This window comes from Eleutherodactylus coqui, chromosome 2 (assembly GCF_035609145.1).
Source record: "Eleutherodactylus coqui strain aEleCoq1 chromosome 2, aEleCoq1.hap1, whole genome shotgun sequence".
In the NCBI taxonomy this organism is placed as follows: domain Eukaryota; kingdom Metazoa; phylum Chordata; class Amphibia; order Anura; family Eleutherodactylidae; genus Eleutherodactylus; species Eleutherodactylus coqui.
Genome location: NC_089838.1, coordinates 344,177,706 through 344,194,171, shown reverse-complemented (window position 1 = coordinate 344,194,171; position 16,466 = coordinate 344,177,706). Strand labels below are relative to the sequence as shown.

The following is a 16,466-nucleotide window of genomic DNA, read 5'->3' as shown; positions in this document are numbered from 1 at the left end:
CTGGCTCCTGCTCCCGCGGCGGAGATCTGCTGCGGGATACCGCAATGCCCGTGGACAGGGGGCCTTGGGGAGTATTCCTGAGCCCTGCAGTGATTGGTATTACAGAATCAGGTCTGTATATAATGCAGCGCCGCCTGAGGGCCGTAGATCTCCAGCATCCAGCGTGTCCCTTCTGCACACGAGTGTCTCCAGAGTCTCTGGATCTTGGTCGTATGACGTCCTGTAGATGTTGGATACTCAGTCTTCATGTCAAGGAACATACATGTGGTACTATTCTGTGGATACAATCTGGTTGGATCAGATCTACAGATCATGGTCTTCTTTTATTTACATTTTACGTTTTTGGAATTGGGGTTGTAATGAAGTGGCCTCTGAGTGTCGGATACAAGGTAGAAATAATGAGATCACGCCGTGTCATAAGAGCGCTCTGCTTTTATTGCAAAACGTAGCCTTGAGATAAATATACAAGATGACACGTGGGGCGAGGTACAGGTCTACTGAGCACTGTCAGTGATAACCGTGAGAACAACAGAGAACCACATCAGCTCTCTATACAGCAAGCCAAAGTGGCGCCAAATCTGCAGAAGCAACAACTTTACCTTAAAGGGGAATCCCTCCTCCGTGCAAGAAAACCTGAGTGGCGGGGGTCCATGAGAGCGGACCCTCTGCGGCTCCCACAATGAGGAGCCACACTAATGCTGCTGCTTGGAGTAAAGCAGTCCGTAATCCACAGCGCATTCTTCCAAGCAGCACAGAATCCGTCAAGGAATGGCGGAGGACGGACACGGAGGGCCCCTGTAAATGACACCAGGCAATGAAGCTGTAACAGTTTATAGCGAGCCCTGTCGCTGATAGGAATTACTTCATCATGCCTGGTGCCTGCTATAGCCAGAGCGGGGACATTTAGCGAGAGCTCGGTCACTGACCAATTAACAGAAATTCGTCAAGGTTTATTGGGTCAGACATTTCCAGGATCTAGAAACTTTTTTGCACCTCCCACACTTCCCCACTCAAGGCATTTGCAGCCCCCTCCAAGGTCCACGTGAAGAGGGCGATTTGCTTGCGTAATTCATTGTCATTAATGTCGCTCTGCTCTTGGCTGAGGTGTTCCATCAGAGCCTCCAAGGTATGGTTGCCTCGGCCAATGAGAATGTGGCGATGTGGAGAACTAACGGCAGATACATACTGAGACAAGAAGTAAAACTCCACCTGTAGAAGAGCGAGAAGTTCAGATCTAGTACTAGAAAGAAGAGAATAAATCTCACCCACAAAGTAGATGGGGCCGCTGCTCCCACAGAAGTCACACATCTTCATAATGCCCCCACAGAAGTCACTCACCCTCATAATGCCCCCACAGAAGTCACTCACCCTCATAATGCCCCCACAGAAGTCACTCACCCTCATAATGCCCCCACAGAAGTGGAGTGAGTGAAATGTAAGTCCCTTGTATTGTCTCCTCAGAAGTTACTCTCATAATCCCCCCGCCCCTCATAATGCCTCCACAGAAGTTACTCACCCTCATAATGCGCACGTTAAAGAACTGGATGACTTTCTCGTTGTGGAGATCGGACTGAGCGATAGCTTCCTTCAGTCTTTGTGTAGCTCGAGTGTAATCGCCTCGGGCAGAATACAGCCACTCAAGAGAGAGACCCCGAGACTGCAAGACAGAATATTGTATGCTGTAAACAGCGCCCCCTCTGCCAACAACCTGGAAGCAGCACAACTCTTCAGGGTTAGTAGGGAAGGTGCTATGTGACTCATCTTAGCTTGTGAACTGCAAGGCACATGTGATCAGTTATACTTCAGTCCCCACACTGAAATCTCTGGAGGGTCAGTTGCGCCTCCACTGGTGGGGACAGGGAAGATTACATATTGAGTTGGGGGAGATTCTAGGATTTGTGTCTGGCCTTCTGGGCCGATTGTTGGGCAGCTTTGCAGTCTTGAGCTGACCTGGTCCTGAGGCCCCCGCTCGGCATCCCTTCCTCACCTTCAGCTTCTTGTGATGAGCCTGCAGGCTCACCAGGTGCTTCAGCAGAACCTCGTTGTATGCAGTGTAATCCAGCGGGAGGATGTGATCGTGGGAAAGCTTTATCAGCGCCAGTCCGGCAACCTGAGCCAGGCTGTCAGCGACGGACGGAAGCCGACCGTTCATGACGAGGTCCAGATTCTCATAGGTGTCCTGCTTTGTGTCCAGGAACTTATATGGCTGCAAGGCCTAGAGGAGATGTGAAGACGAGCGTTAATAAGGTGGTCCAAAGCTATGTGTAAGAGGACAGTGTAGGACAGAGGGATGAAGCTGGAGGGCAGACTTACACTATGGTGATAAAAGTATTGGCCCCCTGTGTGAGCATCAAGTATAAAGAAGAGGATCCCACAGGAGACCCCAGTACAGAAACCATCAGATGCACCCCCAGCTGTAGAGCTGACAACGGGGTCTGGTGGTGGGATGTCACCAGGTGTAGAGCTGACAACGGGGTCTGGTGGGGGGATGTCACCAGGTGTAGAGCTGACAACGGGGTCTGGTGGGGGGATGTCACCAGGTGTAGAGCTGACAACGGGGTCTGGTGGGGGGATGTCACCAGGTGTAGAGCTGACAACAGGGTCTGGTGGTGGGATGTCACCAGGTGTAGAGCTGACAACGGCATTTGGTGGGGGGATGTCACCAGGTGTAGAGCTGACAATGGGGTCTGGTGGGGGAATGTCACCAGGTGTAGAGCTGACAATGGGGTCTGGTGGGGGAATGTCACCAGGTGTAGAGCTGACAACGGGGTCTGGTGAGGGATGGCACCAGGTGTAGAGCTGACAACGAGGTCCGGTGGTGGGATATCACCGGGTGTAGAGCCGACAACGGGGTCTGGTGGTGGGATGTCACTGGGTGTAGAGCTGACAACGGGGTCTGGTGGTGGGATGTCACCGGGTGTAGAGCCAACAATGGGGTCTGGTGGTGGGATGTCACCAGGTGTAAAGCCGACAACGGGGTCTGGTGGAGGGATGTCACCAGGTGTAGAGCTGACAACGGGGTCTGGTGGGGGGATGTCACCAGGTGTAGAGCTGACAATGGGGTCTGGTGGTGGGATGTCACCAACCAATCAATACGGACATCACAGCTTCTGGAACTTCCAGAGTCCACTGTTGGCCATGTTATTGGGAGATGGAAGTGCGGTGCCGTCACATTCAGGGAGACCTCGTAAACTGACAGAGCGTGGATGACGAAGCCTTGTAGGAGCTGTGAAGATTTCACACACATCGTCTGCCCTCGCTCAGGGGGTCTCACAGGACACTGGAACATTCATTAGTACCAGAACCCCTCTGTAGGGAGCAGCATGTGAAGGGTTACGATGGACGAGCGGCTGCACACATCATCACAGCAGTGACTGCACAGTGGCGCCTGTGATGTGGCTTGGAGCGACGGACTGTAAGTGAGTGGAAGCGAGTGTTGTGGATGAATCACAATCCAGCATCTTCCAGTTGGATGGCGGCACTTAGGTGTGGCGGTTATCTGGAGAGCGGTTTCTACATGACAGCATCGCTCCAACAGGGAGGTGTGGGGGAGGTTCTGTTACCGGGCGGCGGGGGGGGGGGGGGGGGGGGATTCTGCCGGGAAGGACTAGTGAAGTTATAGCGAAGTCCACCCTCATCACCAAAGGGTACAGAGATCTCCCGGACAATGTGGCATCACCTCCCCTGTGGTAATACTCTGGTACAGCTCCATGTCTCCACCAACATGACCGAGCGCCATGTCATACGGCACACAGTGCGGAGGAGCAGAGCGTCTGCAGACTTTACTGGCCGCCCAAAGTCCGGATCTCAATCTCATCGAGCGAGACGAACTAGAATGCCGTATCCATGCCGCCCAACACACACATCATCCCCGCATCACTATCTGAAGCTCCTCCAGGAATGGGGGCAAAACCCTCCACACATCTATGGGGATCTGGTGGGCAGCGGCTGCGGAGGGGGCTGCAGTCACTGAGGTGGCCCAACAGCTGGGGGAGAATGGGAATAAAATCCAATTTCGTCACCTTCTATGTGCGACCCAATACTTTTGTCAGCATAGTGTATATGAGGATACATAGGACAGGTTGGAGTCCAGTATATAACCGTATACCGGACAGGATGGAGTCCAGTAAGTAACCGTATACAGGACAGGATGGAGTCCAGTATATAACCGTATACAGGACAGGATGGAGTCCAGTATATGACCGTATACAGGACAGGATGGAGTCCAGTAAGTAACCGTATACAGGACAGGATGGAGTCCAGTATATGACCGTATACAGGACAGGATGGAGTCCAGTATATGACCGTATACAGGACAGGATGGAGTCCAGTATATAACCGTATACTGGACAGGTTGGAGTCTAGTTTATCACCGTATACAGGACAGGAGGGAGTCCAGTATATAACCGTATTCAGGACAGGATGCAGTCCAGTATATAACCGTATACAGGACAGGATGGAGTCCAGTATATAACCGTATACAGGACAGGATGGAGTCCAGTAAGTAACCGTATACAGGACAGGATGGAGTCCAGTATATAACCGTATACAGGACAGGATGGAGTCCAGTAAGTAACCGTATACAGGACAGGATGGAGTCCAGTATATAACCGTATACAGGACAGGATGGAGTCCAGTATATAACCGTATACAGGACAGGATGGAGTCCAGTATATAACCGTATACAGAACAGGTTGGAGTCCGGTATATAACCGTATACCGGACAGGATGGAGTCCAGTAAGTAACCGTATACAGGACAGGATGGAGTCCAGTATATAAACGTATACAGGACAGGATGGAGTCCAGTATATAACCGTATACAGGACAGGATGGAGTCCAGTATATGACCGTATACAGGACAGGATGGAGTCCAGTAAGTAACCGTATACAGGACAGGATGGAGTCCAGTATATAACCGTATACAGGACAGGATGGAGTCCAGTATATAACCATATACAGGACAGGATGGAGTCCAGTATATAACCATATACTGGACAGGTTGGAGTCTAGTTTATCACCGTATACAGGACAGGAGGGAGTCCAGTATATAAGCGTATACAGGACAGGATGCAGTCCAGTATATAACCGTATTCAGGACAGGATGGAGTCCAGTATATAACCGTATACCGGATAGGTTGGAGTCCGGTATATAACCGTATACCGGACAGGATGGGGTCCGGCATATAACCGTATATGGGACAGGATGGAGTCCAGTATATAACTGTGTACCGGACAGGTTGGAGTCCAGTATATAACCGTATAGAGGACAGGATGGAGTCCAGTATATAACCGTATACCGGACAGGATGGAGTCCGGCATATAACCGTATACAGGACAGGATGGAGTCCGGCATATAACTGTATACCGGACAGGATGGAGTCCAGTATATAACCGTATACCGGACAGGTTGGAGTCCGATATATAACCGTATACCGGACAGGTTGGAGTCCGGTATATAACCGTATACGGAACAGGATGGAGTCCAGTATATAACCGTATACCGGACAGGATGGGCTCCAATATATAACCATATACAGAACAGGATGGAGTCCAGTATATAACCGTATACAGAACAGGTTGGAGTCCGGTATATAACCATATACGGAACAGGATGGAGTCCAGTATATAACCGTATACAGGACAGGATGGAGTCCAGTATATAACCGTATACGGAACAGGATGGAGTCCAGTATATAACCGTATACCGGACAGGATGGAGTCCAGTATATAACCGTATACAGGACAGGATGGAGTCCAGTATATAACCGTATACGGAACAGGATGGAGTCCAGTATATAACCGTATTCAGGACAGGTTGGAGTCCAGTATATAACCGTATACAGAACAGGTTGGAGTCCAGTATATAACCGTATACCGGACAGGATGGAGTCCAGTATATAACCGTATACAGAACAGGATGGAGTCCAGTATATAACCGTATACCGGACAGGTTGGAGTCCGATATATAACCGTATACCGGACAGGATGGACTCCAGTATATAACCGTATACCGGACAGGTTGGAGTCCGATATATAACCGTATACCGGACAGGATGGACTCCAGTATATAACCGTATACAGGACAGGATGGAGTCCAGTATATAACCGTATACAGGACAGGATGGAGTCCAGTATATAACCGTATACAGGACAGGATGGAGTCCAGTATATAAATGTATACAGGACAGGTTGGAGTCCAGTATATAACCGTATACAGAACAGGTTGGAGTCCGGTATATAACCGTATACCGGACAGGTTGGAGTCCGGTATATAACCGTATACAGAACAGGTTGGAGTCCGGTATATAACCGTATACAGAACAGGTTGGAGTCCGGTATATAACCGTATACAAAACAGGTTGGAGTCCAGTATATAACCGTATACGGAACAGGTTGGAGTCCGGTATATAACCGTATACCGGACAGGTTGGAGTCCGGTATATAACCGTATACCGGACAGGATGGAGTCCAGTATATAACCGTATACAGGACAGGATGGAATCCAGTATATAAATGTATACCGGACAGGTTGAAGTCCAGTATATAACCGTATACAGAACAGGTTGGAGTCCAGTATATAACCGTATACCGGACAGGTTGGAGTCCGGTATATAACCGTATACAGAACAGGTTGGAGTCCGGTATATAACCGTATACCGGACAGGATGGAGTCCAGTATATAACCGTATACCGGACAGGATGGAGTCCGGTATATAACCGTATACAGGACAGGATGGAGTCCGGTATATAACCGTATACCGGACAGGTTGGAGTCCGGTATATAACCGTATACCGGACAGGATGGAGTCCAGTATGTAACCGTATACCGGACAGGATGGAGTCCGGTATATAACCGTATACAGGACAGGATGGAGTCCAGTATATAACCGTATACAGAACAGGATGGAGTCCAGTATATAACCGTATACCGGACAGGTTGGAGTCCGGTATATAACCGTATACCGGACAGGATGGAGTCCAGTATATAACCGTATACAGGACAGGATGGAGTCCAGTATATAACCGTATACAGGACAGGATGGAGTCCGGTATATAACCGTATACCGGACAGGTTGGAGTCCGGTATATAACCGTATACCGGACAGGATGGAGTCCAGTATGTAACCGTATACCGGACAGGATGGACTCCAGTATATAAATGTATACCGGACAAGATGGGCTCCAGTATATAACCATATATGGAACAGGATGGAGTCCAGTATATAACCATATACGGAACAGGTTGGAGTCCGGTATATAACCGTATACGGAACAGGATGGCGTCCAGTATATAACCGTATACCGGACAGGATGGAGTCCAGTATATAACCATATACGGAACAGGATGGAGTCCAGTATATAACCGTATACGGAACAGGTTGGAGTCCGGTATATAACCGTATACAGGACAGGATAGACTCCAGTATATAACCGTATACAGGACAGGATGGAGTCCAGTATATAGCCGTATACCGGACAGGATGGAGTCCAGTATATAACCGTATACAGGACAGGATGGAGTCCAGTATATAACCGTATACAGGACAGGATGGAGTCCAGTATGTAACCGTATACAGGACAGGATGGAGTCCAGTATATAACCGTATACAGGACAGGATGCAGTTGTTACCTCAACAAACGAGAACTCCAGTGCAGGAACTCCGGCAAATGCAGTAAAAGCAAAGGCGCTGCTGTCCTTGGTAAGAGGTGCGATGCTGCAGAGAAGAGCGGGGAATCGTCAGGCTCTCGTTATGTAGATCGTTTGCACTAAATACAATGATTCTAAACACTATAAGTATTCTACACTCTGTGTGATATGCCTGACAATACACGGGAACCACCCCTGCGGCCGCGGACATCAGCGGTAAGACCAGACCCTGTGATCGGAATCCCCGGCTGCAGATGGATGACGGGCTACAGCGCCGCCCCATCAGTGTCCCGTCATACATGGCCTCTAACTGCTAATCATAGATATTGGGCCCGTGACTGATCTCCATGATTGGGCTGTGTACGACCAACAAAGCCCAGAGACGACAGCCATATGTCATATCCAAGGCTGTACCCACAGGAGAGCGCCATCCGGCACAGTGATGGGTAGTGCTAGTCAGGGGAAAACTAAGCGTGACTAGCAGAAAGCTTCCTGTAGTGGCTCATTGTCTGGTAGGACATGCAGAGGGCGCCGTGCTGCCGGCTCTCATGGATGCCCTTTGGGTTGTCTGCTGGGTCAGTCGGTGGTGTCATGCAGGAGAACTTACACTTCTGCTTTCCAGTTACTGCTGCTCATCCTCATATAATCATAGATGGATTGCTGACTTTGGCGAGGATGATCCACCTGAAGAAGAGGAGAATGCACAGAGGAGAGGAGATGTATACAGAGACACAGAGAGACGGGAGAAGATGTATACAGAGAGAGGAGAGGAGATGTATACAGAGGGAGGGGAGGAGATATATACAGAGAGAGAGAGGAGGAGATGAATACAGAGAGAGGAGAGGAGATGTATACAGAGAGAGAGGAGGAGATGTATACAGAGAGAGAGGAGGAGATGTATACAGAGAGAGAGGAGGAGATGTATACAGAGAGAGAGGAGGAGATGTATACAGAGAGAGAGGAGGAGATGTATACAGAGAGAGAGAAGGAGATGTATATAGAGAGAGGAGAGGAGATGTATACAGAGACACAGAGAGAGGGGAGGAGATGTATACAGAGAGAGGGGAGGAGATGTATACAGAGAGAGGGGAGGAGATGTATACAGAGGGAGGAGAGGAGATGTATACAGAGAGAGGGGAGGAGATGTATACAGAGAGAGGAGATGTATACAGAGAGAGCGGAGGGGATGTATACAGAGAGAGGGGAGGAGATGTATACAGAGAGAGGGGAGGAGATGTATACAGAGGGAGGAGAGGAGATGTATACAGAGAGAGAGAAGGAGATGTATATAGAGAGAGGAGAGGAGATGTATACAGAGAGAGGAGATGTATACAGAGAGAGCGGAGGGGATGTATACAGAGAGAGGGGAGGAGATGTATACAGAGAGAGGGGAGGAGATGTATACAGAGGGAGGAGAGGAGATGTATACAGAGAGAGGGGAGGTGATGTATACAGAGAGAGGGGAGGTGATGTATACAGAGAGAGGGGAGGATTTGTATACAGAGAGAGGAGAGGAGATGTATACAGAGAGAGGAGAGGAGATGTATACAGAGAAAAGGGGAGGTGATGTATACAGAGAGAGAAGATGTATACAGAGAGAGGGGAGGAGATGTATACAGAGAGAGGAGAGGAGATGTATACTGAGAGAGGAGAGGAGATGTATACAGAGACACAGAGAGACGGGAGAAGATGTATACAGAGAGAGGAGAGGAAATGTATACAGAGAGAGGGGAGGAGATGTATACAGAGAGAGGGAAGGAGATGTATACAGAGAGAGGGAAGGAGATGTATACAGAGAGAGGAGAGGAGATGTATACAGAGAGAGGAGAGGAGATGTATACAGAGAGAGGGAAGGAGATGTATACAGAGAGAGGGAAGGAGATGTATACAGAGAGAGGGAAGGAGATGTATACAGAGAGAGGGGAGGAGATGTATACAGAGAGAGGGGAGGAGATGTATACAGAGAGAGGGGAGGAGATGAATACAGAGAGAGAGAGGAGGAGATGTATACAGAGAGAGAGGAGGAGATGTATATATAGAGAGGAGATGTATACAGAGAGAGAGGAGAGGAGATGTATACAGAGACACAGAGAGAGGGGAGGAGATGTATACAGAGAGAGGAGATGTATACAGAGAGAGCGGAGGGGATGTATACAGAGAGAGGGGAGGAGATGTATACAGAGAGAGGGGAGGAGATGTATACAGAGGGAGGACAGGAGATGTATACAGAGAGAGGGGAGGTGATGTATACAGAGGGAGGACAGGAGATGTATACAGAGAGAGGGGAGGAGATGTATACAGAGGGAGGACAGGAGATGTATACAGAGAGAGGGGAGGTGATGTATACAGAGAGAGGGGAGGATTTGTATACAGAGAGAGGAGAGGAGATGTATACAGAGAAAAGGGGAGGTGATGTATACAGAGAGAGAAGATGTATACAGAGAGAGGGGAGGAGATGTATACAGAGAGAGGAGATGTATACAGAGAGAGGGGAGGAGATATATACAGAGAGAGGGGAGGAGATGAATACAGAGAGAGGAGATGTATACAGAGAGAGAGGAGGAGATGTATACAGAGAGAGAGGAGGAGATGTATACAGAGAGAGAGGAGGAGATGTATACAGAGAGAGAGAAGGAGATGTATATAGAGAGAGGAGAGGAGATGTATACAGAGAGAGAGAAAAGAGGAGATGTATACAGAGACACAGAGAGAGGGGAGGAGATGTATACAGAGAGAGGGGAGGAGATGTATACAGAGGGAGGGGAGGAGATGTATACAGAGAGAGGGGAGGAGATGTATATAGAGAGAGGAGAGGAGATGTATACAGAGAGAGAGGAGAGGAGATGTATACAGAGAGAGGAGATGTATACAGAGAGAGCGGAGGGGATGTATACAGAGAGAGGGGAGGAGATGTATACAGAGAGAGGGGAGGAGATGTATACAGAGGGAGGAGAGGAGATGTATACAGAGATAGGGGAGGTGATGTATACAGAGAGAGGGGAGGATTTGTATACAGAGAGAGGAGAGGAGATGTATACAGAGAGAGGAGAGGAGATGTATACAGAGAAAAGGGGAGGTGATGTATACAGAGAGAGAAGATGTATACAGAGAGAGGGGAGGAGATGTATACTGAGAGAGGAGAGGAGATGTATACAGAGACACAGAGAGATGGGAGAAGATGTATACAGAGAGAGGAGAGGAAATGTATACAGAGAGAGGGGAGGAGATATACACAGAGAGAGGAGAGGAGATGTATACAGAGAGAGGAGAGGAGATGTATAAAGAGAGAGGGGAGGAGATGTATACAGAGAGAGGGAAGGAGATGTATACAGAGAGAGGGGAGGAGATGTATACAGAGAGAGGGGAGGAGATGTATACAGAGAGAGGGGAGGAGATGAATACAGAGAGAGAGAGGAGGAGATGAATACAGAGAGAGAGAGGAGATGAATACAGAGAGAGAGAGGAGGAGATGTATACAGAGAGAGAGGAGGAGATGTATATAGAGAGAGGAGAGGAGATGTATACAGAGAGAGAGGAGAGGAGATGTATACAGAGACACAGAGAGAGGGGAGGAGATGTATACAGAGAGAGGAGATGTATACAGAGAGAGCGGAGGCGATGTATACAGAGAGAGGGGAGGAGATGTATACAGAGAGAGGGGAGGATATGTATACAGAGAGAGGGGAGGAGATGTATACAGAGAGAGAGAAGGAGATGTATATAGAGAGAGGAGAGGAGATGTATACAGAGAGAGAGGAGAGGAGATGTATACAGAGAGAGGAGATGTATACAGAGAGAGCGGAGGGGATGTATACAGAGAGAGGGGAGGAGATGTATACAGAGGGAGGAGAGGAGATGTATACAGAGAGAGGGGAGGTGATGTATACAGAGAGAGGGGAGGATTTGTATACAGAGAGAGGAGAGGAGATGTATACAGAGAGAGGAGAGGAGATGTATACAGAGAAAAGGGGAGGTGATGTATACAGAGAGAGGGGAGGAGATGTATACAGAGAGAGGGGAGGAGATGTATACAGAGAGAGGGGAGGAGATGTATACAGAGAGAGGAGAGGAGATGTATACTGAGAGAGGAGAGGAGATGTATACAGAGACACAGAGAGACGGGAGAAGATGTATACAGAGAGAGGAGAGGAAATGTATACAGAGAGAGGGGAGGAGATATACACAGAGAGAGGAGAGGAGATGTACACAGAGAGAGGAGAGGAGATGTATACAGAGAGAGGAGAGGAGATGTATACAGAGAGAGGGAAGGAGATGTATACAGAGAGAGGGAAGGAGATGTATACAGAGAGAGGGGAGGAGATGTATACAGAGAGAGGGGAGGAGATGTATACAGAGAGAGGGGAGGAGATGAATACAGAGAGAGAGAGGAGGAGATGTATACAGAGAGAGAGGAGGAGATGTATATAGAGAGAGGAGAGGAGATGTATACAGAGAGAGAGGAGAGGAGATGTATACAGAGACACAGAGAGAGGGGAGGAGATGTATACAGAGAGAGGAGATGTATACAGAGAGAGCGGAGGGGATGTATACAGAGAGAGGGGAGGAGATGTATACAGAGAGAGGGGAGGAGATGTATACAGAGGGAGGACAGGAGATGTATACAGAGAGAGGGGAGGTGATGTATACAGAGAGAGGGGAGGATTTGTATACAGAGAGAGGAGAGGAGATGTATACAGAGAAAAGGGGAGGTGATGTATACAGAGAGAGAAGATGTATACAGAGAGAGGGGAGGAGATGTATACAGAGAGAGGAGATGTATACAGAGAGAGGAGATGTATAAAGAGAGAGGGAGGGGATGCATACAGAGACACAGAGAGAGGGGAGCAGATGTATACAGAGAGAGGAGAGTAGATGTATACAGAGAGAGGAGAGGAGATGTATACTGAGAGAGGGGAGGTGATGTATACAGAGACACAGAGAGAGGGGAGGTGATGTATACAGAGACACAGAGAGAGGGGAGGAGATGTATACAGAGAGAGGAGAGGAGTTGTATACAGAGAGAGGGGAGGTGATGTATACAGAGAGTGGGGAGGAGATGTATACAGAGAGAGGGAGGAGATGTATACAGAGAGAGGGGAGGAGATATATACAGAGAGAGGGGAGGTGATGTATACAGAGAGAGGGGAGGAGATGTATACAGAGAGAGGAGAGGAGATGTATACAGAGAGAGGGAGGAGATGTGTACAGAGACACACAGAGAGGGGAGGAGATGTATACAGAGAGAGGGGGGAGATGTATACAGAGAGAGGAGAGGAGATGTATACAGAGAGAGGAGAGGAGATGTATACAGAGAGAGGAGAGGAGATGTATACAGAGAGAGGGGAGGAGATGTATACAGAGAGAGGAGAGGAGATGTATACAGAGAGAGGAGAGGAGATGTATACAGAGAGAGGACAGGAGATGTATACAGAGAGAGGAGAGAGATGTATACAGAGAGAGGGGAGGTGATGTATACAGAGAGAGGGGAGGTGATGTATACAGAGAGAGGGGAGGAGATCTATACAGAGAGAGGGGAGGAGATCTATACAGAGAGAGGGGAGGAGATCTATACAGAGAGAGGAGAGGAGATGCATACAGAGAGAGGAGATGTATACAGAGAGAGGGGAGGAGATGTATACTGAGACACAGAGAGAGGGGAGGAGATGTATACAGAGAGAGGAGAGGAGATGAATACAGAGAGAGGGGAGGAGATGTATACTGAGACACAGAGAGAGGGGAGGAGATGTATACAGAGAGAGGAGAGGAGATGTATACAGAGAGAGGGGAGGAGATGAATACAGAGAGAGAGAGAGGAGGAGATGTATATATAGAGAGAGGAGGAGATGTATATAGAGAGAGGAGAGGAGATGTATACAGAGAGAGAGGAGAGGAGATGTATACAGAGACACAAAGAGAGGGGAGGAGATGTATACAGAGAGAGGAGATGTATACAGAGAGAGCGGAGGGGATGTATACAGAGAGAGGGGAGGAGATGTATACAGAGAGAGGGGAGGAGATGTATACAGAGGGAGGACAGGAGATGTATACAGAGAGAGGGGAGGTGATGTATACAGAGAGAGGAGAGGAGATGTATTCAGAGAGAGGAGAGGAGATGTATACAGAGAAAAGGGGAGGTGATGTATACAGAGAGAGAAGATGTATACAGAGAGAGGGGAGGAGATGTATACAGAGAGAGGAGATGTATACAGAGAGAGGAGATGTATAAAGAGAGAGGGGAGGTGATGTATACAGAGAGAGGGGAGGTGATGTATACAGAGAGAGGGGAGGAGATCTATACAGAGAGAGGGGAGGAGATCTATACAGAGAGAGGGGAGGAGATCTATACAGAGAGAGGAGAGGAGATGCATACAGAGAGAGGAGATGTATACAGAGAGAGGGGAGGAGATGTATACTGAGACACAGAGAGAGGGGAGGAGATGTATACAGAGAGAGGAGAGGAGATGAATACAGAGAGAGGGGAGGAGATGTATACTGAGACACAGAGAGAGGGGAGGAGATGTATACAGAGAGAGGAGAGGAGATGTATACAGAGAGAGTGGAGGAGATGAATACAGAGAGAGAGAGAGGAGGAGATGTATATAGAGAGAGAGGAGGAGATGTATATAGAGAGAGGAGAGGAGATGTATACAGAGAGAGAGGAGAGGAGATTTATACAGAGACACAGAGAGAGGGGAGGAGATGTATACAGAGAGAGGAGATGTATACAGAGAGAGCGGAGGGGATGTATACAGAGAGAGGGGAGGAGATGTATACAGAGAGAGGGGAGGAGATGTATACAGAGGGAGGACAGGAGATGTATACAGAGAGAGGGGAGGTGATGTATACAGAGAGAGGAGAGGAGATGTATTCAGAGAGAGGAGAGGAGATGTATACAGAGAAAAGGGGAGGTGATGTATACAGAGAGAGAAGATGTATACAGAGAGAGGGGAGGAGATGTATACAGAGAGAGGAGATGTATACAGAGAGAGGAGATGTATAAAGAGAGAGGGAGGGGATGCATACAGAGACACAGAGAGAGGGGAGCAGATGTATACAGAGAGAGGAGAGTAGATGTATACAGAGAGAGGAGAGGAGATGTATACTGAGAGAGGGGAGGTGATGTATACAGAGACACAGAGAGAGGGGAGGAGATGTATACAGAGAGAGGAGAGTAGATGTATACAGAGAGAGGAGAGGAGATGTATACTGAGAGAGGGGAGGTGATGTATACAGAGACACAGAGAGAGGGGAGGAGATGTATACAGAGAGAGGAGAGGAGTTGTATACAGAGAGAGGGGAGGTGATGTATACAGAGAGTGGGGAGGAGATGTATACAGAGAGAGGGAGGAGATGTGTACAGAAACACACAGAGAGGGGAGGAGATATATACAGAGAGAGGGGGGAGATGTATACAGAGAGAGGAGAGGAGATGTATACAGAGAGAGGAGAGGAGATGTATACAGAGAGAGGAGAGGAGATGTATACAGAGAGAGGAGAGGAGATGTATACAGAGAGAGGGGAGGAGATGTATACAGAGAGAGGAGAGGAGATCTATACAGAGAGAGGAGAGGAGATATATACAGAGAGAGGAGAGGAGATGTATACAGAGAGAGGAGAGGAGATGTATACAGAGAGAGGGGAGGAGATCTATACAGAGAGAGGGGAGGAGATCTATACAGAGAGAGGGGAGGAGATCTATACAGAGAGAGGAGAGGAGATGTATACAGAGAGAGGAGATGTATACAGAGAGAGGGGAGGAGATGTATACTGAGACACAGAGAGAGGGGAGGAGATGTATACAGAGAGAGGAGAGGAGATGTATACAGAGAGAGGAGATGTACAGAGAGAGAGGGGAGGGGATGTATACAGAGAGAGGGGAGGAGATGTATACAGAGAGAAGAGATGTATACAGAGAGAGGGGAGGGGATGTATACAGAGACACAGAGAGAGAGGAGGAGATGTATACAGAGAGAAGAGAGAAGATTTATACAGAGAGAGGGGAGGAGGTGTATACAGAGAGAGGGGAGGAGATGTATACAGAGAGAGGGGAGGAGATGTATACAGAGAGAGGAGAGGAGATGTATACAGAGAGAGGAGATGTATACAGAGAGAGGGGAGGAGATCTATACAGAGAGAGGAGAGGAGATGTATACAGAGAGAGGAGATGTATACAGAGAAAGGGAAGGAGATGTATACTGAGGCACAGAGAGAGGGGAGGAGATGTATACAGAGAGAGGAGAGGAGATGTATACAGAGAGAGGAGATGTACAGAGAGAGAGGGGGGGGGATGTATACAGAGAGAGGGGAGGAGATGTATACAGAGAGAAGAGATGTATACAGAGAGAGGGGAGGGGATGTATACAGAGACACAGAGAGAGGGTAGGAGATGTATACAGAGAGAGGAGAGGAGATGTATACAGAGAGTTGGGAGGAGATGTATACAGAGAGAGGGGAGGAAATGTATACAGAGAGAGGAGAGGAGATGTATACAGAGAGAGGAGATGTATACTGAGAGAGGGGAGGTGATGTATACAGAGAGAGGGGAGGAGATGTATACAGAGGGAGGACAGGAGATGTATACAGAGAGAGGGGAGGTGATGTATACAGAGAGAGGAGAGGAGATGTATTCAGAGAGAGGAGAGGAGATGTATACAGAGAAAAGGGGAGGTGATGTATACAGAGAGAGAAGATGTATACAGAGAGAGGGGAGGAGATGTATACAGAGAGAGGAGATGTATACAGAGAGAGGAGATGTATAAAGAGAGAGGGAGGGGATGCATACAGAGACACAGAGAGAGGGGAGCAGATGTATACAGA

General features: G+C 48.5%; 1 protein-coding gene across 2 annotated transcripts in view; it reads right to left on the bottom strand.

Moving 5' to 3' along the window:
- Positions 1 to 417: 417 nt before the first annotated feature.
- Positions 418 to 16,466, bottom strand: part of TFR2 (transferrin receptor 2) — a 131,304-nt gene continuing 115,255 nt past the window's right edge. For both annotated transcript variants that reach the window (XM_066593946.1, XM_066593947.1), the window contains 5 exons: positions 8,257 to 8,333; positions 7,632 to 7,716; positions 1,988 to 2,215; positions 1,517 to 1,657; positions 418 to 1,209 (listed from right to left, as the gene is read on the bottom strand). In XM_066593946.1, the coding sequence (XP_066450043.1) occupies positions 976 to 1,209; positions 1,517 to 1,657; positions 1,988 to 2,215; positions 7,632 to 7,716; positions 8,257 to 8,333 (765 nt within the window). In that variant the 3' untranslated portion in view covers positions 418 to 975. The remainder of the gene's footprint in view (positions 1,210 to 1,516; positions 1,658 to 1,987; positions 2,216 to 7,631; positions 7,717 to 8,256; positions 8,334 to 16,466) is intronic.